We start from the raw sequence: 14,903 nt of genomic DNA, 5'->3' as shown, positions 1-14,903 counted from the left end.
ACACCACCGTCCACGCCGTCCAACATGCAGCCCGGTTACCAAGCCACCGTCAGCAGAATCAGAACCGTCCAACTAGGTCGGCCAGGAAAAGCAGAGTAGGCAAGTTTAGGTTTTAAATAGGAATCAATCGACTCTTCGAGAGTTAGTATTAATCAATCAGTCTTTAGGATCGGTATTTTTTCGTATTAGTTATAAAAGTGAGTGCATGTAATGTAAAAGTAGCAAATAAAGTTCTTTTTTTTTGAATAAATCAGTGATAGACTTATAATTATATATCCCGCCAGTTAGGAGCAAATATGTTGATACAATCAACAAGCATTTGGCTTCCGTTCAGAAGTTAATCGACATTGGGTGACCAACCGATACGCTACTTATTTGCGGCGATTAGAATCAACCCCGAATGCATTGGTCATTGGATGAAGAAGGAATTCATTGTGTAAATTCTTCTCAACTGCCCCTTACATTAGTGGACGGATTGGATATCCTCAATCTCGGTCAAGCCAATCTTGTGCGTAACTTGCTCGGCCGTACACTGGATTTGTGCTTCTGTTCGTTCGAGTGCCCTGCTGTTGTAGATCGCTGCACTGCTCCTTTGCTTCCACTGGACTTTCATCATCCATCACCTGAAATTTCAATTCCAGCCGTAACTACTAACAATGAATCGTTACATGTACCGCCGGATGTCTTATTAAACTTCCGTAAAATTGATTTCACGGCGCTGCAAAACTGTCTGCTGACTGTTAACTGGACGCAAAGTCTCTCATCGAATAATGTGGATGACATGGCAGAGGCGTTTTGTGCAGATTAGAGTGTAGCCACGTCCGCATAAACGGACTGCAGCGTCACCTGCTTGGAGCACCCGTGAACTAAAGGAACTGAAACGCACACGTAATGCACAGCAACGTAAGCTTCGAAACTTACGTACCCCGGAGACAGTACGTTGCTTCCACCGAGCCAGTAATACATACCGCCATCTGAACGCATCTTTGTACAAATCGCATGTGTTACGAGTTCAGTCAAGCTTAAGAAGAAACCCTAGAGGATTTTGGAGTTTTGTAAATTCCAAGAGGAAGTCTGAATCTGTCCCATCAACCGTTTACCTAGATGAAACGGAATCTAGTTCAGCTGCAATGTCCTGTAAGTTATTCGCCAAGAATGTTAATAACACAGATCGAGGATAAAGCGCAGATCGATGTCGTCTACACGGACCTGAAAGCTGCCTTTGATAAAATTTATCACCGTATACTTCTTTGTAAACTATCTCGACTTGGATTGGTTGCATTAACGGGGTATTGCTGACCAGGGTACAACAAGTACAGGTCTTAGTTGTTATGCTAGATGCTAAATTGTCGTTCGACGAACATCACTCGGCTGTTATCTCTAAAGCCACTCGTCAGTTGGGTTTTATCGCCAAGATTGCCAAGACTTCTAGAGCCGGACATCTTCCTCCTTTTCCTGATCGGTGTAGACTTCTAGGATTGGACACGTTACAACGACGAAGGAAGATCCAGCAAGCGTTGTTTCTTGGGAAGCTTCTAACTGGAGAAACTGACTCACCGCATCTACTGTCACTTTTGGAGTACACCTCCAAGGCTGTCGCGTCCCAAGTAACATTTCAAGTTTTATTCCACTCTTGGAATGGTTTTCACGATCAAATTATAAGAACTCACAATAAAACTCATTATTATACGACAACCATCTGATGACCACTATAAGAGTAAGATATGGCCATGTGGCCCTCTCTAGATGACCGCTATAAACCTCTTATAAGCGTATTTGGAAACCCCTTTTAAACCACCCGCAAAAAAGGGAATTTGGCTGCGGAAGCTGTCAAAAATGTTGGTTTGAAAAAAGGGAAACAAAACTACGGATAAATAATAACAAAATGGACTGATGATGAAAATTATGATGAGGATATCAACACAATAATATTTATTCAGGTTTATACTGCAATATTCTATCATTGAAATAAGTTGCGCGTTCGATTTCATGGTGAAAGCTAGGTAAATAATAAGATTCTATACTGCGCGCCGGCGAAATAATGTGGTTCAGCGCAATAAATTGAAATATAATATAAAATTAAAATATCAACATTGCAAATATTCACTTAATCTGTAGATTTTCACCCTGCTATATTTCCAATTCTAATCATTCACCAGGAGAAGTGTTCTACGCGACGAAAACATTATCTAATTATATGGATTTCAGCGATAAATTTGACAGATTTTAAAATGCTTCTTTTTTTCCAATATGGCCATCATCAATTCCGATCAGAAATATGTTGCTCTTATTTCACACCCTTATAAACTCTTTGCAATGCAAATATTCTTATTGCGGTTATTCATTTGACTACATTACGGCATATTACGACCAAAAATTTTGGCTTTTATCGAGCTTTGAAAATATGACTTATTGCGCTCTTCATCACAACCGTAGAGCAGCTCATAAAATCAATTCGAATGTGACGTTTGAGGCTTTTTCAGCAGATTTATGAGAGGTTTATTGATAGTAATAAGAGTGCCAATAAAACTGAGCAGCTAGCCATGGTGATTGCTGTCATAAATCCGTTATAAAAATTAAATAAAACCAACAAGCATGGAAATTGTTAGTTGGGTTACCACGAATCTGCTACAACCTACATTCCACAGAACGTCATTTGAATCAAGATTTTTTTATGTACCAGGTTATCCGACTTGTCAATATCCACAACTCAGCCATCTTGGATTTTTGTATGGAATTTATGCTCGTTTGTTTACGTTTTGCACTGAAAATGTATGTTTCCCCCCGTGCTGGTTATTCCCATCTACTGACGAAGTCGGATAACCTGTACTTAAAAAAATCTTGATTTGGATATCACGAGCCGGTTACAGCGTGCCTCCGAATGTTTACGCAGGTGGAGAACTTGTTTGAGTTTGGTGAGGCGTCTAGTAGATTTTCGAACAAGCTGTGCAATTCAGTGTTAATTTAGTATTGCAATAATTGTATTTTATTATTATATCATTCATTAGGACTTTGGGTCAGATAAATATTTTTTTAACAAATAAACAAATAAACAAATAAACTAGATGCAAAAAGATTTTTTTTCTGCACATGTTGTACGTTTATCCAACAAGATTTGCTGAGTTGTATTAATACTACTAGTTTGCAACGAGTTACATACGCTATTTTTGCAATGACGAAAAATGGGCTTTAATATGATAAATCTGTGTGTGTGTGTGTGTGTGTGTGTGTGTGTGTATGTGTGTATGTACAAACTAACCCCCACTGTCTGGCAGTGATGTTATGGAAGAAAGCTGTCTGTTAAAACAGTCAGATTTAATCCGGGAGTTAGAAAGTGCTAGATCTACTGCAGCTCCAGTGACCCATTTCAGAGTTCCTGGTATTTTATGTCCACTCCGAGGTCACTATCACTAACAGTAAGCCCCGCCTGATTATGCTACCGTTTGTCAAATGGATAAAGATATCACTATCAAACTTCCGGATTCAAAAAATATATAAAATATATTTTGAATCCAGCGCGCATTTATTTAATTAGATATATATATATATATTTTTAAATAGTTGTTGTATCTTACCATTTATATGTTCTCATTTGCTGCATATCATTGAAGAGGCAATCATCATCATAATTATCTATCCATTGCTAAAAAGAATAGTTCTATCTGGCTCTCAAATCTTCTAGAATACATATGCGGAATGTTTCGGTTTAACAGTTATTTTAGTTCCTTTTAACGCGGCGACATATAGTGTTTCAACCCTATTGAATTTGAACACTATTGGTTTACCGAAATGAAGAAAGGATCTAATCCACCACATATCTCTCATATATTATATTGCAGTGTTCAACACAACAATTCGCAGACTGTATGCAAATGATTTTTATTGTAATGTTTCATGCTAAAATAGATTAAAATAATTGAACAACACCATATTATTGCGTTGTACAAACATATATGTTTTAAAATTTGGAAAGTTTACGTACCCTCCAAGGGGTTTCAGAAGAGTCTACGATAGTCTACTAGGGAGGGGTTGAAAATGTCAAAATTTGGATTACGTGGTTTATGGACTGCCCTTTTAATGGTGCTGGTTTTCGTGGATCCGCTATCAAATCCGTCGAATCGACGCACGAATCCCTGTCCACCAAAGCAGACAAGTCGCTCCGAGGATTTGATACTGAAATAGTTGAGAAGTAGGTAGAGGAAATGGTTTGATCTCACCAATTTTCCGGAAGTTATTTTCTAGCAGCGTATGCAAAAGAAACCTCTAGCATGGAAGTCGGCCTTTTCTTGAATTTTTTTTCACGTATTTGATTGAGTCCATTCTTTGGGGCATTGCGCGGCCGGTAATAAAGTTAATCAGATCAGTGCGTGATCTCTCATGTTTCGGACAGCAGAACGATCGCGTGATCGGACGAAATATTGTGTTCTGCATTGCGCGGCGGTAATAAAATTAATCAGTTCAGTGCGTGATCTCTCTTGTTTCGAAGCGGGCTTGGTAGTCATATGGCTACTGCTTCTGCCTCATACGCAGGAGGTCGTGGGTTCAATTCCAGGTCCGTTCCATTCTCCTACTTTGTATCTTTCTCTTTATTTCTCAACTGGAAATGGACTTCCATACCGTTTCCAATACTATTCCTATACATTCAACTTGAGTATTCTAACAGTAATCTGCTAGAATTGGAAATGAACTTATAGAGCTCGTTTCCTATATCCAATTAGGAATTCCATCAGTTACCTTCTCCTATCTATCACATTAGCAGCTCGTTAACCAAGACGGACCTCTGCCTCTCCAACCTAACCCAGAAATTCCAACAAATTCCGCATGAACTCGTGGCAAGTGCAGAGGTATATTCGGCTTGCAGTGGGCGAGTGATTGCATCATCATTTCCTCCCCCTTCCCTACATTGACTTGCATTCTGACGTGGCAGGCACCAGTATGACCTAACAAATGAGATCACCAGTACTTGTACATTGAAGATGTGTGTTAGTCCCAAGCAAACATCTGTTGGTTCCCTGTGCAAGAACAGCTGATCTGGTCATAATGGAGTAGCAACTACGAGCAGTCAATCAAGCTCAAGCAAGCTCAAGCTCTTTGATTGAGTCCATTCTTTGGCTGGTTTGATAGAATTCCAGCAGCTTCAAGCCACGAAAAAGGAGCTAGCTTGCAAGGCAGCGATTGTATTCCAGCCAAAGATTTAAGAAGTAGCAATACATTCCACGCAGAGACGTTGTTTATAGATAGAGACCCGCGAAGAGTGAAGCCGAAAGTACCAAACGAACGGTCAAATGCGGTACCAAACGAGCAAAGTAAACAAACATTACCAATCGGTAGAAAATGTGAGATAAGTATTGTAATCAACATTATAGAAATTATGGAAAAGTTTTAAAAATTAAGTAAATGAAGCTGTTTTAGAGTTCTCATAGCAAGTTTATATATTGCATTTAATCATATTTGTTGTTGCATATATGGCAATGGTGCTAAAGGAGGCAGGATATATGGTTGGAGCAAACGAAATAACTGCTCATACTGAGAGTCACTTCAAGTTCTCACAAATTTCTATGTTGCCAATCGCGCAGGATTTTTTTGTCTGCTGGCCGTGAAGCCAGAATTACTTTTATTCTCTCCGCGTGTCTCTATATAATAACAGCGTCTCTGATTCCACGCTCCGGCGCTTATTTGCTATGTATGACACTGACACTGGCACATAATGGCGCACTTACATCATCACACTTTATCTTTCCACATAGAGGTGTGCGCCGGTCCAATATTCATCGGCGGCGGCGTTTGTCAGAATTTTGGTCGGCGGCGGCGGCGTTTTCGGCGTCACGCCGATAGCCATTTTAGCCGGCGGCGGCGGCGGCGTGCATCGGCGTGGCGTTTTTTTTATCACGTCCCTTAATTTTTTGCCTTTTTCCTAAATATTTATTTGGAAATTATTTAGGACAAATCAAGCATCCGAAAGATATTCAAATTGCAAAAAAAAAACTAACCGCGAATGAGGTTTGTACTCTGATGGCTTTTCCGCAAATGTGACCTTTAAGTGGTCTTGTTGTGTAGGGGTTATCACGCCTATCTAGAGAGTAGGAGGTTGAGAGTTCCAGTTCCTCCAAGACACGTGGATTCTTTTTCGCAAATTTCATATCAATTTGTCTATTTTGAAACATGTGCTGTGCATATGCACAGCCAAGATATTCAACAAAAAAAAGGTTTTCGAGTTGCCGAATAATATGCAGTTAATTGTAATTTTCCTCGGGAACTACTCTGAAGTTTAGACAAATCTATGGAATTACCAAGAGAAGCTTTCAGCAAAAAATTCGTCATGAGAAACTCGTCAGAATTTTCACGAGAAATTGTTCTAAATTTCTACAGGAAAATCCTCGGAATATACACGGAAAGTTCTTGTCGAGTTTCTGTTGAGTATTCTTCGAAATTTACTTTATAATTGTTGGAATGTGCGACTGATAGAATGGGTGTTTTAACGTTGGCTTTCTCAAAGAAATTTCTCTGGAATTTTCACGAGAAAGTCTCACGAATTTGACGAGAACTTTTTTAGAATTTCCGCGGAGGATTGTTCAAAATGTAGATTTTAATATGAAAAATCTTTGCATTTCAACGGAAAATTGTTAGGAATTTTTAAGGAATTTTTGGAAATTCTTTGTACAATAGATGTTTGACAACTGAAACTTATTTAACTGCAATGCTTTCTAACTGCAATTCAATAGTTACATCAGTTTTGTAGTTATCGGACCGCTAAACTTCGAAACGATTTTAAATTCGATGATAGCTGCATTGCGCTGAACAATCACATGCACTTCTATTGCATCTGAAGTTGTCGGACGTGACAATAGTTGGACGTTTGGAACGTTTAGAACTGCATTCGCTAACTAAAACGAAAACATGTTGCAGTTATCGAACGACTAGTGTATTGTCCATATGACATTCTTGGGAAATTCAGTTGGCCGATAGCGTCAAGCGAACTGATAATTTGGCCGAAAAAATCGTTTACCCTAACAGGTCGTTTGGCCGAGTAGGTCATCTAATCAAATCCTATTAAGCTAACTTAACGTTTATCCGCAACTATTATCAGGTCGAAAATGGTTTGACAAAAAATGTAGTTTGGTCGAAAGCGACATACAGCCAAAAGGAACATTCGGCCGAACTGGTAATTAGGCCGAAAAAATCATTTAACCATATAAATCATTAGACCGAAAATGCCGTGTGGTAGGAATGGTCATTTGACACGAAAATATCCTTTCTGCAAAATACTCTTCCGGCCAAATGGCAATTTTTGTCAAATGACCTATTCGGCCGAACTTGTTTTTTTATTCAATTCCGTCAAACGACACTTTTTGAAGAAGGTTGTCTTGCAGACAGGACATTTTTGGGCCAAATGGCTCTTTTTCCCAAATTACAATCAACCGGCATTTTTTTGTAATAAACATTGTGAGCTGATAGAGCACTTATTCAACCAAAAATGGTCTTCTACAATAAAAAACTAGCTTATTCAGCCCTAATTGTTTGTTGGGTATTCAGTCAAACGACTTTTTCAGCCTGTTAGGACAAACTGTTACGGTCAAAATCCGGCCAAATGTTCCTGTACGTCGCTTACGACTCAACTACATTTTCTGTCAAACCTGTTTCGACCAGATAACAGTTACCGTTAAACGCTTAGTTCTGCTAAACCGTTAAACGGCTAGATTACTTTAGGCCTAAAAGCCAGTATCGACTTAAAAGTAGAGAGGCTACGAAATTTTGTTCAATGGTCAAATGACATTTTCCGCTGAATGGCCCATTCTGTCAAAAACCTTTTCGGCCAAACAGCATTTTCGGCCAACGATGGTGGTGGCTGGCCCAATTATTACTTCCGGTCTTTTACTATACTTAGTATAGTAATAGTCAAGCATTCGTTCTACATATTACTAATATGGGGGTAAGCGTGGTGATTTGTTATAGAATTTAAAAAGAAAACGAATGCTAAGACCAAGTGCCACTGGATGACTCCAAACGGGCCAGTATAATGTGGGGTAGTCAGGGTTTAACTAAATTAACTAATAGTATAACTTATTTTGCCACGCACCAATTTCAGTATAATTTGTTTCTACGAATCAAATTCCTAGAAGTTAGGTTTTCAGCATTACTTAGCGCAAGAGAGGGTTTAAACTCTGCGTTAAACTGAATTTTATTCGCCGATTCGGGGCGTTATCATGAGTGATCAGCACTCATGGAACACATTGTTTAACGCGAATGCCAGCCGGGTTCGATCAAAAGTGTAAGATTTAGTGTAATTAGTTTATTTATTTTTATTTTTAGGCATCAAACGTTAGGAGCATGTTTTCAGCGTCGCACAGCCCAGGAGAGGGTGTAAGCTCACAACGGTATAGTGTAGGCCGTCCTCGATTGGGGTCCTGTGGGTCGCATGTAGTGGCTGTGCTCGGGGCAGTTATGTGTTGAAAGCGGTTTCGGGGCAGTTAGGATTGAGTTTTAATATAAACAGATGTAGGATTGAACAAAGTTATAACCTTTAAGGTTCATATTGTGGAGACTATTGACAGCCAAAGCGTTGAGGATAAGCTTTTAGTTAGCAACTGAATTAATTTATCCGATTAGGAATCCTAGATTGAATAGTAGGTATATATGGACAATAATAGAAACTATATACAGTTATCATTTATTAAGTATTGAGGATATGTTTTTGGTTAAGTTGAGTATCAGATGGGCATGTGTGATATCCATTAATAAGACAGAATTATTAGAACTGTATTTTTGTCTTAGTAGTAAGATTAATTACTTACTAATGTTTTGCGGGCCGGCGAGTGAAAGCGGCCCAATTCTTTTATCTACCTCTTTCCAGACGACCAGTGATGAAGAAAATCTTATTGTTCCGGTATCAGCAGCGGTATTCATATTCATAACAACCACCGTCAATACAGGAAGTCTGTGTTCACAACGTGATTACTTCAAGGACAATCCCAACATCTTCTGTGAATTGCAGATAAGTATTGCGTTTATATTTTAATTGCACTGAGCTCGTTCTAATCTGATCGATGAATGAATTTACTTGCCACTAATCAATATCATTAATAAATTTAAATATTCCCGTAGATTAGAAAAGCAAGTGCATATATTTCTATTTTATGGCAACATATCACAACGAAACGGACCCTTGGGAGCCTTAAGTAAGATCTCGGTCCGGTTGCATCTAAGGAGATCTTAGTGCAGTGCACACCGGACGTGTTGCCCAGTAGACGTATCGCTCAGTGGTATTTAAATACAACGCAGATAGGCTATGGTCAGAGGGTGCGTTGATATTACAAGATTACAAGATTACAACAGCATTTTCGGCCAACGATGCTTTCGGCCAGACGACCTGTTAGGACAAACGGCTTTCTGTGCCAAATTACCCGTCTGTCGCCTTCCGTCAATGGAATTTCCCAAGAATTTCTTATCGAAAATAGAAAGAATGTTTTGAAGTAATCCAAAAACATTTCTTGAAAATTCCGAGCAATTTTCCAAAGAATTTTTCGTTGAAATCTACATTTTGAACCATCTTCTGCAGAAACTTTGAAGAATTGGAAATGCCGGAGTTTTTCTCGTGAAAATTCTACAGTCTCCCGCGGATATTGCAAAAAAAATCTGTTTTAAAGTTGGCTTTGCCAATCTAGCCGTCTAGTGATGAACTTCTCCCTCCGAAAAAAAGCAATCTAATAAAGAATAAAAAAAACTAACCATCTTAAATGATCTAGATTGAGGAAGCGTAAATTTCGAAAAAATCTCAACAGAACTTTCCGTGCATATTCTAAATATTTTCTTAAGGAAATTTTGAACAACTTCCCGTGAAAACTCTGAAAATAATTTCCAAATGAATATTCTTGAAAAACTTGAAGAATTTTCTGACGAAATTCAAAAGATTCTCCTGTTGAAAATATCCAAAATGACCGATTCAGCCGAACTTTCGATCGAATGTTCATTTCGGTCAAATGGCCCTTTCGACCAAATGACTATTTCGGCCTATTAAGCTATTCATCTAACCATTTCTTTCAGCCAAAGAAACTATCCGACCAAATGACATTCTATGCTAGATACCCTAGCAAAGTCTGAAAATGTAATGAGTGCATATATAAAACATATTTTGATTTTGACTTAAAATTGATTCATAATTTGTTTTCAAATATGAATAATCATGATTGATTACATATTTTGATCTAATTTTGCTGTAGATTACTAAACTGCATGATATGACATCAAACTGTGTACTTGTTTTGTTATCGGAAACCAATATCAAAATTAGTTTTCTATTTGCTCTCAATGACAGCAGGAATAGCTTTCGATTTGATGTCACAGTAAGACTTTTCTGCTATACGTTTTGTTACTCAACCGTTAAAACGACCAAAAAGATATCAAGTTAAGTAATAATAATCCATTATTTCACAACATTGAAACAAGTTATCGATTTGCTCTCAATCTTTGCTCGGATAGGCTTCTACCAAATAGTCTTTTCGGTTAAACGACATATTCGGCGAAACAACTTTAAGCCTTGTGATCTCCTTCCGTATGGCTTTCTGTTGAACGCCTCTTTTCCATTCAAAAATTAATTTCAATGGTAAATTCTTTGGATTTCAAAGAGAAATCCTTCGCAATTTACACACAAAGCTTTTCTTAGTTTTTACGGAGTGATTTTCAAAAATTCAAGTAGAAATTGTATGGGATTTACATGGAAATAATTGGTATCTTCACGGAAAAATCTCTGGTGTTTCAACGTGATGGATCAGGAAATTATACAGGAAATCCATTGAATGTTCAGAATTTCCACTTCCAAAATTCTGCGGACATCTTCAAATTTGTATCGGCGTGGAAAATTATAGATAAGCGGCGTGACAATTTTTAAACGGCGGCGCGCCGATGCAAAAATGTCGGCGGCGGCGGCGTGCCAAAAACTGCCGGCGGCGGCGGCGTGGCGCGGCGGCGCACACCTCTATTTCCACATCCATATCCGCCCAAACAGTAACTTGTAAAGTTCACAAAAATGTTAGTTTTCCTTCACTCTGTTATTTTAAGGTTTTTTGGGCTTTAATATGATAAATCTGTACCAAAATTGCACAGTCCAATTTAATCCACATGATCATTCTTGCCAATAAATTGTGAATTGTGAACAATCAGATTCCATGTTATCATGCCAAATTGCATTGCTCGACAAGCCATGAAGCGATAGGTTAACTTGCTATTGGAAAATTTTGATGCAATGTTCGTCGAACTATTTTATTTATCACGGGGCGCAGAGAATACACTATTTGAACACTTTACCCAAACTAATTCAGCAAAATGTAGTCATGTAACTACTGTTCTGATGTAAGTTTTTCATGATAGCACTCAAATGAGTGCTATCTCGTATACAAAGTATACGTAAAGGCTGGGGGCCCTCCTTAGCCATGCGGTAAGATGCGTTGCTACAAAGCAAGACCATGCTGAGGGTGGCTGGGCTCGATTCTCGGTGCCGGTCTAGACAATTTTCGGATTGAAAATTGCCTCGACTTCCCTGGGCATAAAAGTATCATCGTGTTAGCCTCATGATATACAAATGCAAAAATGGTACCTTGACTTAGAAACCTCGCAGTTAATACCTGTGGAAGTACTTAATGATGAACACTAAGCTGCGGGGCGGCAATGTCCCAGTGTGGGGATGTAATGCCAATGAAGAAGAAGACGTAAAGGCTATATGTTCGCTCCAAAAACAAACTCTTCATAGGAGGCTTCATTTATATGGGAACCCTCCCTTTCCATAAGGGGAGGGGTTTTGAACCATCACAGAAACATATTTTCACTTCCAAAACCTCCACATGCCAAATTTGTTTCCATTTGCTCGATTAAGTCTCGAGATATAAAGGAATTGGTTTTTCTTTTGTATGGGAGCCCCCTTTCCAAATGAGGGAGGGGTCTCGAACCATCTTAGGAACCTTCCCCGACCCCAAAAACCTCTGCATACAAATTCTCATTCCGATCGGTTCAGTAGTTTCCCTGTCTATAAGGTTCAGACAGACAGAAAATCATTTTTATGTATATAGAAGATTAACACTATCGCTAACAACAAGCCCGCCACAGCATGTGAATAGAGATGTGCAATGAAACATGTACCCATCTCCTGCTTGCGGTTACTGTCAGCATTACAAGACAAATCTATCTAAAAATTGATGTCTACACAATAATGCCTCATATTTAGTGTTTTCAATCGATATTATTTATGTTCTCTATGAGGATATTTGAAACCCCCTATATCAAGATCGTGTACCTATAGAAATTACTGTACCCACCGATTATCATGCATGCTGTAATACAGATTACATGATTAACCAGATGAATGCAGATCGTGAGAGTTGTAATACGAAGGAACTAAATCAAACAACAGCTTGCCAGTCTTATCGCGTCAGTCAAGCTCTTCGAAGCAATGCGATCAAAAATCGAAATGTGGATTATTCTTTGCCGAATTTTGTTTTATTTTGTCCTTTGGCACATAGAGCAAATAGTGATCCGTGTTTGGCCTTGGTTTGAGAGACCAACAGTGGAGTTAAGTCAAGGCTCGGCTCGAGGTGTTACTTCAAAGCTACCAAATGGAAAGCGGTATCACTACTTTAAAGGGGTACCATATGCCAAACCACCAATTGGGCAATTGAGATTCCGGCCACCAGTTCCGTTGGAAAAGTTTGATGCCTCTCCCCTCGATTGTAATGTAGAGAAAGGTTATTGTGTCCAGGACTTTATTTTATTCCAGTGGCCGATCATCGGATCGGAGGACATTTTATATTTGAATGTTTTCACTCCTGCTTTGCCAAGCGAATCGTCCGCGCCATTTCCCGTAATTGTATACCTTCATGGGGGTGGATTTCGGTACGGATCTGCCGATACGTTCGTATTGGATCCGAGCTATCTCGTCCAGGAAGGACTAGTTGTAGTGACAGTTTACTATCGCGTCGGACCGTTGGGTTTTCTGTGCTTGCCCAGTGCCGGCATCAGCGGCAATGCTGGATTGAAAGATCAAGTGGGTTGACCTGCGAAATTGCGACTGTATCAACTATTAACCTGAGTTAATTATATTTCTTACAGCTTCTTGCTCTCCGATGGGTGAAGCAGAATATTGCACACTTTGGCGGTGATGCTGATAACGTAACATTGATGGGTCAAAGCGCCGGTGCCTGGGCAAGTTACATGCACTTTCTTTCTCCGAACTCAAGGTTAGATCAACAGATATCGTTAAATGATCTTTGGGTTAGTTCGTTATTTAATCTATAGGAAGTATTTCCACCGAGTGATATGCCAAAGTGGTGATTTTTGCTCGAAAGCCATGGTTCAAATCGATCCTGAAACTAATGCAAAAATGTTAGCACGATCAATGGGCTGTAAAGCAGAAAATGATCATGATGTGTTGGGTAAGTTATAACTCAACAAGCATCTGATTAGAGGAATATTCAAAAATATTTACGTTAACAACGGTTTTGATATAGTAATTGTAATTCTTCTGAAAAAACTATACCGTTGAAAATGACATAACCACTTCTCTTTAATTGTTCCAAATCGCTTATTTTCATAAATATAATTGCAGACTTTCTCACCAGGGCATCAGCCTATTCCATAGTAAAATTCCAAGATGAGGCCGTAGGTCCACAGGAGGAAGGACTCTTTGAACGGTTTGTTTTCAGACCCGTTGTGGAGCAAACCCTGACCGACGACAGCATTATCACCAAAGACCCGGAAATACTTCTCAAAGAGTTTGATACACTGCGAATGCCAATACTGTCCGGATGTTGCACTAAGGAAGGAGCTTTGGCTTTTGAGCTGAATAGGCACCGCTTCAATGAGGTCAATCAGCATCCGGAGTGGTTGGCACCACGTTTTTTGGATTATTCCAGTGAGGCTGATCGAGTGACGGTTGGAAAGAAAATCAAAAGTTGCTATTTGGGTGTTAAAGATATTGGATGGCAATCTACTGAAGAAACGTGTAAAATGATGTCAGACATCACTTTTGCAGGAAGCAGTCTTCTGAGTGCAGAGCTGATAGCCAAATATCAGCCGAACGCCACTCACTATTATTATAGTTTTGCTTTTCATGGGAAATACGATTATATTTGTAAAATGATGAATCAAAATAGAATACAAGGAAGTGGTCATGGTAATGATGTTTTCTACATGTTCAAGTGAGTAAAATGTTCCAATGATTTTTTTTTCTTATTTTTTTCCAATGCAATTTACTTTATTCGCAGATCACCTTGTTTACCGATGTTACCACAAGATAGTGAGGAATACAAAGTACGTGAAGTCTTGATAAAATTGTTCGCCAACTTCGCCAGATTTTCAAATCCTACACCAAATGGAAGTGATCTCGGATTCACATGGAGTCCAGTGCAGCCAGTTGACAGAACTTCAGAGGAATTTTGCATGGACTGTCTAGAAATAAATACAACTTCCCGAATGTTACACAACTATGACGCAGTTGCGAGTGAATTTCTAAAGGAACTTATTAGGATAAGGACAAACATTCTTTAGTTGAAACAAAAAAAAATTATTTTAAATCTTGTTCTTTTGGTTATGATATATTATTTATGAATTGTATGTTTCTGTAATTCTTTATTTTTTTAATGACACTTTGCCCCGTTGCCTAAAGTAATAGCAGAAAAAAAAATCATATAATCAAATATTCCAATATAGTAACAATCGACTGATTTAAGATGATCCACTGTCACTAATGAGCTCTCTATCACCTCGATTTCGTTGTCATTGTTACAAACTAAACTTGCTCATATTTTCTTCCTAGAGAATTATCTCGCGTTTAGCAAATTTTTAGCTGTTGTAAAACGTTCGTCCATTTGTTCTCGCTTTTGACTACTCGAATAACTTTCTCATACACGGAGAAAATT

General features: G+C 38.8%; 1 protein-coding gene across 1 annotated transcript in view; it reads left to right on the top strand.

The window, feature by feature from the left end:
• LOC134209538 (uncharacterized) overlaps positions 1 to 14,598 on the top strand; it is a 35,713-nt gene extending 21,115 nt beyond the window's left edge. Inside the window, exons 10-14 of the mRNA XM_062685516.1 lie at positions 12,401 to 13,030; positions 13,096 to 13,223; positions 13,282 to 13,418; positions 13,592 to 14,183; positions 14,250 to 14,598. Of these exons, the coding sequence (XP_062541500.1) occupies positions 12,401 to 13,030; positions 13,096 to 13,223; positions 13,282 to 13,418; positions 13,592 to 14,183; positions 14,250 to 14,532 (1,770 nt within the window). The 3' untranslated portion in view covers positions 14,533 to 14,598. The remainder of the gene's footprint in view (positions 1 to 12,400; positions 13,031 to 13,095; positions 13,224 to 13,281; positions 13,419 to 13,591; positions 14,184 to 14,249) is intronic.
• Positions 14,599 to 14,903: the final 305 nt, after the last annotated feature.

This window comes from Armigeres subalbatus, chromosome 2, assembly GCF_024139115.2.
Source record: "Armigeres subalbatus isolate Guangzhou_Male chromosome 2, GZ_Asu_2, whole genome shotgun sequence".
NCBI classification, from domain to species: Eukaryota; Metazoa; Arthropoda; class Insecta; order Diptera; family Culicidae; genus Armigeres; species Armigeres subalbatus.
This window is presented reverse-complemented; position numbering and strand designations above follow the sequence as displayed.